Genomic DNA, 12,181 nt, shown 5'->3' with positions numbered 1-12,181 from the left:
TTGCCCTTTTCACCAATCACCTTCAAACTTCTGCTATAGACTCTTAAGACAAAGGGGAAAAAATTCAACCTACGGATTTTAAATAAGTATAAAGGTGTGGGCGTGGCTAAGCCTCAAACTTTGACCTGTCGCCACGCCACTCTTTTTTTCACAGCTCCCTATTGGACTCCTTTTAACCAATCACCAGCAATCACTGGCAAATAGCAGCAGACAAGTTGAGGTCACTTGGTCTATTGTACTGGCAGGTTTCGAATAAAGGCGGGGCTTTGGGAGCATGGCGAAATTCGCCATCACGCCATGGAAATACGTTTGTCTCTCATTTCTTCAATCATTGTGACATCGCCACACAATTTCTAATGAGTGATCCTACTCTGACCCCTAATAGAATTGGACAGCTGAAGTTTGTGGGCGTGGCCTATTTTCTGAAATAGCGCCCCCTAGGACCATTAAAACTGTCAGCCCCAAGCCGTGCTTTGACTGAGGATCACGAAATTTGGCACAATAATGTAGTGTCTCAGGACCTACAAAAAAGTCTCTTGGAGCCAAGCGCAATGTTGCACAGGAGGTCGGCCATTTTGGTCCAAATACTCGATTTAGTGGTTTTCGCACACGTTATTAGGAGAATGATGTCTCGTCGCCCTTTCCACCGATCACCTTCAAACTCTTGCTATATACTCTTAAGACATAGAGGAAAAGATTCAACCGTCGGATTTTAAATAAGCATAAAGGTGTGGGCGTGGCTAAGCCTCAAACTTTGACCAGTCGCCATTACGTTACTTGACTCAATAACTCCCTTGTGCAAGATCAGATCAATTTCAAACTTTGTCCGTGTGATCACTGACGACATCTGAAGACAGTGACAATGTGGACAGCTGGCATCATCTAAGCCCCGCCCCCTGACTACAGGAAGTCTTCTGTTTTATGGTGAAATGCCCATATTTGTCCCCTCTAATTTAGTCAACATAACACTAAGGTCATGCACTGTCTTCATGATGTTGTAATGACTATTCAGATCTGATAGCTTTTCAGAAAGGGAGGAGCTTTGATGCCATGGCGATTTCTGGCGTGACGCTGTGACCTTACGTTTTACTGTAACTTCCACAAACAGCCTCCGATTTGCCAGAGACTGAACATCACATCACCAGTGTGGTAAAGATAGAGTATCTCCTAGTGGTGAGACGTGTAATGCTGGGCTCAGAGGGGATGCTGAATCAGGTTGAGGTGTGGACGAGGAGGCCGTTCACGGTTTCTGGTGTCGGGGTGGTTGACTTTCTGTTCTGCCAGACGTGCCCTGGTGCCCCCGGCTGCCGGCCAGGATGGACAAGCGCGGAGCTGGGTTTGAAGAGCGTCGGGGATGGAGCGGAGGGGGTGCGGAAGGAAGGCGAGCAGCTTCGCTGCGAGGGCCGAACGACGCTGCTTGCAGCTTTAATTATTATTATTCTTTTTTCTTCCGCGTCTTTGAATGGCCTTTAGGGGGTCTTAGCATATCCAAAAAGTCACCAAATTCTGGCCCAATATAGAAAGTGCGTGAAATTTACGTATTTCACTGGCGATGTGAAAGTTCGTCAAAAAGTGACTGAACAGCGCCCCCTAGAAAGTGAAAAATACCCCTCTCCATAAAGCTTAGTTTATCGTACAGTTATGAAATTTGGTATACTTGTAGTACTCAACAGTCCGCACAGAAAAGTCTCTTGCAACCATGGTCAATATCAAACAGGAAGTCGGCCATTTTGGAGTAAAGTGGCCATTTTGACCCCGTTTTGGCCATTTCTAGGGTCTATATTTGGTTGAACAGTTTGGTCATTTTTCGCACCATCGTCTCAAAAATTGTGCGAGATCGAACAGAATCGATGGACGATTCAAATGAGACAATAAAATTGACTTTTCGTAAATACTGAAGGGGCGGGGCCAGGCCTCAAAGTTCGAGCACTCGCCAAAAAAATTCAAATTGCTATAATTTCATAAATGAAAGAATTACAGTTAAAGAAATGTTCTGTGGACAATTGTCATCGCCCTCCGAAGACAAATGAATGGTCGATTGATGATGTCACATAAGCCCCGCCCCCTCAGGACTTAAAAGGTCAAGTTTTACTGGGAAATTTTCCAAAATTCGCCCTTTCCAATAATCACCCCAAATTTGTAGCGGGTAACTGAAGACAAGTTAGGGTTGCTTGGCTTCACTTTATGGGAGTTTTCTGCAGAAGGCGGGGCTGTGGCGGCGCGGCGAATTCAGGCGTACCACTTAGGCCTTACGTTTGCCTCCCATTTCGTCATTTCTAGAGATATCGCCACGAAGCTTCTTGTGAGTGATCCTAGTCTGGCCCCCCAAAAGATCTGATGTGAAATTCCGGTGGGCGTGGTCTATTTTCTGAAATAGCGCCCCCTAGGACCATTAAAACTGACAGCCCCAAGCCATGCTTTGACTGAGGATTACGAAATTTGGTACACTAATGTGGTGTCTCAGGACCTACAAAAAAGTCTCTTGGAGCCAAGTGCATTGTCGCACAGGAAGTCGGCCATTTTGGTCCAAGTGCGCAATTTAGTGGTTTTCGCACACGTTGTTTGGAGAGTGATGCTCCGTCGCCCTTTTCACCAATTGCCTTCACACTTCGGCTACATACTCTTAACACATAGATGAAAAAATTCAACCGTCGGATTTTAAATAAGTATAAAGGTGTGGGCGTGGCTAAGCCTCAAACTTTGACCTGTCGCCACGCCACTCTTTTTTTTCACAGCTCCCTATTGGACTCCTTTTAACCAATCACCACCAAACAGTGGCGAATAGCAGCAGACAAGTTGAGGTCACTTGGTCTATAGTACTGGCAGGTTTCGAATAAAGGCGGGGCTTTGGGAGCATGGCGAAATTCGCCATCACGCCATGGAAATACGTTTGTCTCTCATTTCTTCAATCATTGTGACATCGCCACACAATTTCTGATGAGTGATCCTACTCTGACCCCTAATAGAATTGGACAGCTGAAGTTTGTGGGCGTGGCCTATTTTCTGAAATAGCGCCCCCTAGGACCATTAAAACTGTCAGCCCCAAGCCGTGCTTTGACTGAGGATCACGAAATTTGGCACACTAATGTAGTGTCTCAGGACCTACAAAAAAGTCTCTTGGAGCCAAGCGCAATGTTGCACAGGAGGTCGGCCATTTTGGTCCAAGTACTCGATTTAGTGGTTTTCGCACACGTTATTAGGAGAATGATGTCTCGTCGCCCTTTCCACCGATCACCTTCAAACTCTTGCTATATACTCTTAAGACATAGAGGAAAAGATTCAACCGTCGGATTTCAAATAAGTATAAAGGTGTGGGCGTGGCTAAGCCTCAAACTTTGACCAGTCGCCATTACGTTACTTGACTCAATAACTCCCTTGTGCATGATCAGATCAATTTCAAACTTTGTCCGTGTGATCACTGGCCACATCTGAAGACAGTGACAATGTGGACAGCTGGCATCACCTAAGCCCCGCCCCCTGACTACAGGAAGTCTTCTGTTTTATGGTGAAATGCCCATATTTGTCCCCTCTAATTTAGTCAACATGACACTAAGGTCATGCACTGTCTTCATGATGTTGTAATGACTATTCAGATCTGATAGCTTTTCAGAAAGGGAGGAGCTTTGATGCCATGGCGATTTCTGGCGTGACGCTGTGACCTTACGTTTGACTGTAACTTCCACAAACAGCCTCCGATTTGCCAGAGACTGAACATCACATCACCAGTGTGGTAAAGATAGAGTATCTCCTAGTGGTGAGACGTGTAAAGCTGGGCTCAGAGGGGATGCTGAATCAGGGTGAGGTGTGGACGAGCAGGCCGTTCACGGTTTCTGGTGTCGGGGTGGTTGACTTTCTGTTCTGCCAGACGTGCCCTGGTGCCCCCGGCTGCCGGCCAGGATGGACAAGCGCGGAGCTGGGTTTGGAGAGCGTCGGGGATGGAGCGGAGGGGGTGCGGAAGGAGGGCGAGCAGCTTCGCTGCGAGGGCCGAACGACGATGCTTGCAGCTTTAATTATTTTTTATTATTCCGTGTCCGCTTTGAACGGCTTTTTGGGGACCTTAACATACCCCAAAACTCACAATATTTTGCACACTTGTCAGGCCTGGTGAAAAATTTGATATTTTAAAGGTCCCAAAAAAATCGCAAAGAAAATGGCTGAACAGCGCCCCCTAGAAAGTGAAAAAAACCCCTCTCCATAAAGCTTAGTTTATTGTACAGTTATGAAATTTGGTACACTTGTAGTACTCAACAGTCCGCACAGAAAAGTCTCTTGCAAGCATGGTCAATATCAAACAGGAAGTCGGCCATTTTGGGTTGAAATGGCGATTTTTTGGCGTTTTGGCCGTTTTTAGGGTCCGTTTCTGATTGGATTGCTTGATCATTTTTCGCACGATCGTCTCAAAAATGGTGTACAATTGCTCAGAAGGGATGGGCGAACAAAATGAGACAATAAAATTGACTTTTTGTAAATACTGAAGGGGCGGGGCCAGGCCTCGAAGTTTGACTACTCGCCATAAAAATTTAAACTGCTATAACTTCATAACTGAATTGAATAGAGTTACCAAACTTTCTGTGGTCATTCGTCATCCACCCACAAAGTAGATTGAATGGTCGGATGATGACATCACACAAGCCCCGCCCCCTCAGGACCAAGAAGATCAAGTTTTACTGTGAGAGGTCCCAAATTGCCCCATTTCACTTAATCGCCACGCATTTGTAGCTGGTAACTCAAGAAAAGTGGGGGTTGCTTGGCATCACTTTATGGGAGTTTTCGGCAGAAGGCGGGGCTGTGGCGGCGCGGCGAAGTCAGGCGTACCGCCGTGGCCTTACGTTTGCCTCCCATTTCGTCATTTCTAAAGAAATCGTCACGAAACTTCTTGTGAGTGATCCTAGTCCGGCCCCCCAAAAGACCTGATGTGAACATCCGTTGGGCGTGGCCTATTTTCTGAAATAGCGCCCCCTAGGACCATTAAAACTGTCAGCCCCAAGCCAGGCTTTGACTGAGGATTACGAAATTTGGTACACTAATGTGGTGTCTCAGGACCTACAAAAAAGTCTCTTGGAGCCAAGTGCAAAGTCGCACAGGAAGTCGGCCATTTTGGTCCAAGTACGTGATTTAGTGGTTTTCGCACACGTTGTTTGGAGAGTGATGCTCTGTCGTCCTTTTCACCAATCGCCTTCAAACTTCTGCTATATACTCTTAAGACATAGAGGAAAAAATTCAACCGTCGGATTTTAAATAAGTATAAAGGTGTGGGCGTGGCTAAGCCTCAAACTTTGACCTTTCGCCAGGCCACTCTTTTTTTCACAGCTCCCTATTGGACTCATTTTACCCAATCACCAGGAATCTCTGGTAAATAGCAGCAGACAAGTTGAGGTCACTTGGTCTCCAGTACTGGAAGGTTTTGAAAAAAGGCGGGGCTTTGGGAGCATGGCGAAATTCGCCATCACGCCATGGAAATACGTTTGCCTCTCATTTCTTCAATTATCGTGCCATCGCCACAAAATGTCTGGTGAGTGATCCTAGTCTGACCCCAAATAGATTTGGACAGCTGTAGTTTGTGGGCGTGGCCTATTTTTTGAAATGGCGCCCCCTAGGACCATTAAAACTGTCAGCCCCTAGCCATGCTTTGACTGAGGAGTACGAAATCTGGTACACTAATGTGGTGTCTCCGGACCTACAAAAAAGTCTCTTGGAGCCAAGTGCAAAGTCGCACAGGAAGTCGGCCATTTTGGTCCAAGTAGTCGATTTAGTGGTTTTCGCACACGTTGTTTGGAGAGTGTTACACCATTGCCCTTTTCACCAATCACCTTCAAACTTCTGCTATAGACTCTTAAGACAAAGGGGAAAAAATTCAACCTACGGATTTTAAATAAGTATAAAGGTGTGGGCGTGGCTAAGCCTCAAACTTTGACCTGTCGCCACGCCACTCTTTTTTTCACAGCTCCCTATTGGACTCCTTTTAACCAATCACCAGCAATCACTGGCAAATAGCAGCAGACAAGTTGAGGTCACTTGGTCTATAGTACTGGCAGGTTTCGAATAAAGGCGGGGCTTTGGGAGCATGGCGAAATTCGCCATCACGCCATGGAAATACGTTTGTCTCTCATTTCTTCAATCATTGTGACATCGCCACACAATTTCTGATGAGTGATCCTACTCTGACCCCTAATAGAATTGGACAGCTGAAGTTTGTGGGCGTGGCCTATTTTCTGAAATAGCGCCCCCTAGGACCATTAAAACTGTCAGCCCCAAGACGTGCTTTGACTGAGGATCACGAACTTTGGCACACTAATGTAGTGTCTCAGGACCTACAAAAAAGTCTCTTGGAGCCAAGCGCAATGTCGCACAGGAGGTCGGCCATTTTGGTCCAAGTACTCGATTTAGTGGTTTTCGCACACGTTATTAGGAGAATGATGTCTCGTCGCCCTTTCCACCGATCACCTTCAAACTCTTTGTATATACTCTTAAGACATAGAGGAAAAGATTCAACCGTCGGATTTTAAATAAGTATAAAGGTGTGGGCGTGGCTAAGCCTCAAACTTTCACCAGTCGTCATTACGTTACTTGACTCAATAACTCCCTTGTGCATGATCAGATCAATTTCATACTTTGTCCGTGTGATCACTGACCACATCTGAAGACAGTGACAATGTGGACAGCTGGCATCACCTAAGCCCCGCCCCCTGACTACAGGAAGTCTTCTGTTTTATGGTGAAATGCCCATATTTGTCCCCTCTAATTTAGTCAACATGACACTAAGGTCATGCACTGTCTTCATGATGTTGTAATGACTATTCAGATCTGATAGCTTTTCAGAAAGGGAGTAGCGTTGATGCCATGGCGATTTCTGGTGTGACGCTGTGACCTTACGTTTGACTGTAACTTCCACAAACAGCCTCCGATTTGCCAGAGACTGAACATCACATCACCAGTGTGGTAAAGATAGAGTATCTCCTAGTGGTGAGACGTGTAATGCTGGGCTCAGAGGGGATGCTGAATCAGGGTGAGGTGTGGACGAGGAGGCCGTTCACGGTTTCTGGTGTCGGGGTGATTGACTTTCTGTTCTGCCAGACGTGCCCTGGTGCCCCCGGCTGCCGGCCAGGATGGACAAGCTCGGAGCTGGGTTTGGAGAGCGTCGGGGATGGAGCGGAGGGGGTGCGGAAGGAGGGCGAGCAGCTTCGCTGCGAGGGCCGAACGACGCTGCTTGCAGCTTTAATTATTTATTAAATTTTTAGTTTTTTCAAATTTTCAAGTACACTTCAGATGTTGTACTTGTACTATTTCCTCAGGCTCCAGCCTTGTTTTATATTGATTGTATTAAAACAAAGAAAACAGTCTGAAGTTGTTTTTAATTTACCGGTCCGGCCCTCTTGGGACTAGATTTCCCTCAACGTGGCCCCTGAGCTAAAATGAGTTTGACACCCCTGATCTATACAATATACACATGTACAAATATACACATAAACAGTGCATCAGAGCACAAAACTCATCAGTTATTCATTACTCAAAGTCCTTTTTTAACTCTTAGGTTATTTGTGTCATTACTTTTTGCACACTACCCGCCTCTGTCCACAAACCTTTTTCATCCAGTTTGGACCTCTTTTGGAGCTTTCACATCTGGGCAGCTGGTGTTGTGCTGCAAAAGAGCATGCCTGCCAAATTGTGCATCTCCTGTGGAAACAACTGCAGTTTGTGGAACAGTTAGAATTATGAGAAATTATGCAATTTTTAAGAAATTCAGAAAGTGAACATGTTTCTAATGTTTCTCTTGAAAAGTTTGGTTTTCACTAGAAATTTGATGAAATAATGATTAAATAATTAACGTTTTTGAATACGTTTGAGACAAATGTTTCACTAGATATTATTTATATTATTTTTTGTGCTTGATTAAACAGTTTTGTTGTAGTTGCCGCAATGAGACTAAAAATGGGTAGTAAATTAAAGATTTATTTATTATTATTACTTTAAATAAAATATATAACAAACTGTCATTTCTTTCATTTATCTGCGCATAAACCATAATTTTGTAAGGAAGCAGACAGACAACAAACATGTTAAAAGTACACATTTATTAAAATGCTGCATCGTTACTCATATGCGCCTTACCACAACGGGATGCAAATTTCTTCTTTAAGTCCATCTCATGAAAAATCGGAGCAGAAACAAAGGTGTTGCAGTTATATTTTTGTTGAGTGTACATGTATGGTGAGTGGTGCTAACAGTTTGATAAAAGGAGAGCAAAAACATTGAGGAGACACAATAGTTTATATTAATGTTATTGATGTTTAATGTCTGCACTGAATGCACTTTTATTTAAACGTGACATTTTCAGTAGCTTTTGCTGCAAAAAGAGTTTAGAATAGATGCATAATCAAAATGAGCAAACAAAGGTGAAATAACGTTTTCTTTAAACTGATGCTTGTTTCTTGTACAAACCACAGAGAGCGTAGTACCTAACAGCCTGGAAGAATAACTCATCCCTGAGACCATAGATGAGAGGGCTCAGACATCTTGGGGCTAGGATAAAAGTGATGTAATTAAAGTATCTGATATTAATAAACAACATGAAATCAATCTGAAGCATAGCAGCTTCGATGAATGGGCACCACATCTGGATGAGACAGAGCAACAGCTGGAAAGCATGAAGAATCACTGTTCTGAGTCCTCTCCATGTTGACTTTTTGTTCTCTCCAGAGGCGGCTTTGGCCACCTTCATTATTTGAACATAGGAGAAAACAATAATGATGCACATTATCAAGAAGTAGAGCAGATATAAGACTGATCTCAGGTGATTCATCCACTCATACAGAATGAAAGACTCCACAGAGCACACAGTGCCCATATTGTAAACGACGTGCGTCACTCGAGCAAAGAAAATTGCCACTATTACAAACCCAGGAACAAAGCTGATGCTGTGGATGATGATGATGAGGTGTAGGGTTGTGCGCGTGGTGCACAGCTCTGCGTGTCGCAGGGGCATGCAGATTGCCACGTAGCGCTCGAGGGCCATGGCTGTGAGGGTGAGTGGTGTGACAAACGAGTACTCAGCCAAAACAATGTAGATAATAACACACAACCATATTTGAATGGCAAAATTGAAATAAGAAAAAATAAGCAGTGCGTTTGTCATCAACAAAAACAGACAGTCAGAAAACAGTGTGACAACAAATAAGATGTAACGCATGGATGTGTAAAAGCAGTCCTTCAAGAAAAAAGTCATCATCAGGAAAAAATTTATGAAGAGGAAAACACAGATCATAACTTGGACCAAAATGACTCGATAATTAATTGCTCTTATTGCCAGTCCATCAGTAACAGTCTTGTTAGATTCCATAGATGCAATTGTTAGTTGTTTAATATTTTCTTAAATCCTCAAAACACGGATTTATGGTTAGAAGGGTTTTCAATGACCAAACTCTTTCCTGATAAACCATAAACTTGATCTGGTCTACAGAGCACAAAAATAAAATTTGGAACATACACAAGAGACCCAGTTTATCCAACCACCTGCACAAAGCATAACTATCAATTTCTGCTTGCTAGCTCTGTGCAGCCATCTGAGAAATCAGAGGTATCAACTCTTTATAAGGCACAGTGTTTCCTCTAGGACGGGGCGGGCAATTGTTTTTTCCATGGGGCCACATGAGAAACAGAAAATATTGTGGAGGGCCAGGCCAAAAGGCTGAAGTCAATTATGCATAATATTAATGGTATTTCTTTATAAAAAGCAGTAAATACCATTGTTTCTTCAAGCTGGTAAGAGTAGACTATATGTTATAAATGAGCAAAAAGGAAAAAGTGAGGTTGGCTTACAAAAATGTGATTTATTCAAATTTCCCAAGGCAATGGTAAACAAAGTGTGTGCATTTGGTTTTTGTTAAACATTTGTGACTTATATTAGTTAACAGTTTCAGTCACATTCACTCCAAAACACATTTTGAGTTTCAAATATTGTTGGAAAGAGGTTCTTAGCATTCTACAGACACACAGTATTGTCTGTAAAATAAAATCACTGAACTGTGATCTTGAGAAAGAGGTTTAAAAAAAAAAGTGTCCCAGTTCACTGCTAGTTGCCTACATTTTTGGTCCAAACACCTTATTTTGTGTTTTTAAGAGATTTTTTTCGTAGTCAGTGAGAGAAATCTAGTCTCTGCTGGCTTTAACGAGTGCATCAAAGTCAGGTTGACTGTCTGAGGTGGAGATAAGAAGCACAGCTGACAAATGATCATCAGTGAGAGAGGATCTATACCTGGATTTTGTAAACTTCATCATTGAACATGTTTGTTCACAAATGTAGGTAGAGCCGAAGAGAACCAACATCTTCTGAGCATGTCTCCTCAGGTTTGGAAAGTACTCCTCCTTAAGAGAAGAGTAGAAATCCAGCAGGGATCTTGACTTAAAGTTAGGGCTGCTCAATTAATCGAATTTTAATCACGATTACGATCTGAGTTTTGAACGATTATAAAAAACAAAACAAGCCGATTATTTGCTCCTCCCGCTTGCGCTGCCCTGAGTTGCAAATGAAGCGCTCCTCCACAGTGTTGCCAACTTAGCGACTTTGACGCTATTTCTAGCAGCTTTTCAGACCCCCTTCTTGACTTTTTAATCCTAAAAGTACCTAGCGAACATCTCAGAAACATCTCTGGTAACCCTTAGCTACTTTCTGGATAACGGTCGTCGACATTTCCTGCAGGTTAGCTAAACACTCCGCCTGAGCTCCGGACCGTTCTTCACAACATTAGGAAAGGGAATGATGTAGTGATGTGTCGGTCGCTAAAGACAGCTCTCGGAGCCGGCTCCTTGTTGGATTAACCAGAGTGAGTGACACACACACCGCACCTGCGGACTCCTGAGCAGCTAAAAACAGCTAAATGTGCGCGTGCAGCGCGCTAAACACACGTGCAGCTTGCCCCTGATTGCTGTGAGACCGGGTTGGGGGGTGGGGGGTGCAGCTGTGGTTGGGACAATTATTACATTAACTGATGGACTTGTAAATAAATAGTTTATAAATAAGGTAGAAATAAGTTCCTCACGCTGATAACTAATAACTAATCTCTCTGAGGACACGGTGCTCCTACAGCACCTTGACACGACTCAATAAATGTTATGCAACATTTTGTGAACATCAATTTATTTGCATTTATTTGTTATAAATGCCACTGTATAATTCTTGCTGTCAGTATTTGCAAGATATTGGTATTTGGTTCTGTACTGGTTAGACTTAAATGAGTTAAACCAAGGTCTATAGCCCTTGGGTCATAAACTGTGAGCTATAAGTATATTGGTCTTTTTATACTGGGAATCAGGAGTTATTTTAGTGATCATCTTGTTTCTTATTTTTGTCCTAATTGTGCCCTGAGCAATTTTATGACTGAATAAAAACAAATAAAATCATCATAAATTGAAAAATCGTCCTAAATAATCGTGATCTCAATTTCAGTCACCATAATCGTGATTATTATTTTTGCCATAATCGAGCAGCCCTACTTAAAGTGCTCTGCCAGTACTGCATCAGACTGCAGGTCAATGAGTTCCAGCTGCACATCACTGGGTGCATTATCCACACTGCGGGTAAAGGGAGAGGAAATCGTGCATTTCATCCTCGATTGTTCTGAGATCTTCAAAACGCCTTGAAAACTCACCATGTAATGCTCCTAACATGGATGAGTACCTGCTGAGGTGATCAGCTGATGGTGTGACTTTGTTCTGACAGCTGTGTGGAGTCCTCCAAAAGAGCCACAAACTGTCTGTGATTCATTGCCCGCGCCCTGATGAAGTTTATTATTTTAGTAACAACATCAGTAACATGGTTGATTTTTAGCACTGACTTGCACAACACATGTTGGTGTATAATACAATGCAAAAACACCAATTTTTGATCTGCATCGATTTCTGTCACTTTATCTTGCATGCGTTTCAAAAGTCCGACATTTTTCCCTGTAAGATTTGGACAACCGTCTGTTAGGGCTGCTCGATTATGGCAAAAATAATAATCACGATTATGGTGACTGAAATTGAGATCACGATTATTTAGGACGATTTTTCAATTTATGTTGATTTTGTTTGTTTTAATTCAGTCATAAAATTGCTCAGGGCACAATCAGGACAAAAATAAGAAACAAGATGATCACTAAAATAACTCCTGATTCCCAGGATAAAAAGACCAATATACTTATAG

The 12,181-nt window shown here is 43.1% G+C and overlaps 2 protein-coding genes across 3 annotated transcripts in view; one reads left to right on the top strand and one right to left on the bottom strand.

Annotated features, from left to right (window-relative positions):
* The window catches only part of LOC107380006 (diablo IAP-binding mitochondrial protein), a 155,634-nt gene that overhangs the window by 106,778 nt on the left and 36,675 nt on the right, over positions 1-12,181 (top strand). The window lies entirely within an intron of this gene.
* Positions 6,948-11,472, bottom strand: LOC107380635 (odorant receptor 131-2-like). Its single transcript, XM_015951934.3, has one exon. The coding sequence runs from the start codon at positions 9,335-9,337 to the stop codon at positions 8,411-8,413; it is 927 nt and encodes a 308-aa protein (XP_015807420.1). The 5' UTR covers positions 9,338-11,472; the 3' UTR covers positions 6,948-8,410.

Source organism: Nothobranchius furzeri, chromosome 13 (genome assembly GCF_043380555.1).
Source record: "Nothobranchius furzeri strain GRZ-AD chromosome 13, NfurGRZ-RIMD1, whole genome shotgun sequence".
NCBI lineage: Eukaryota > Metazoa > Chordata > Actinopteri > Cyprinodontiformes > Nothobranchiidae > Nothobranchius > Nothobranchius furzeri.
This window is presented reverse-complemented; position numbering and strand designations above follow the sequence as displayed.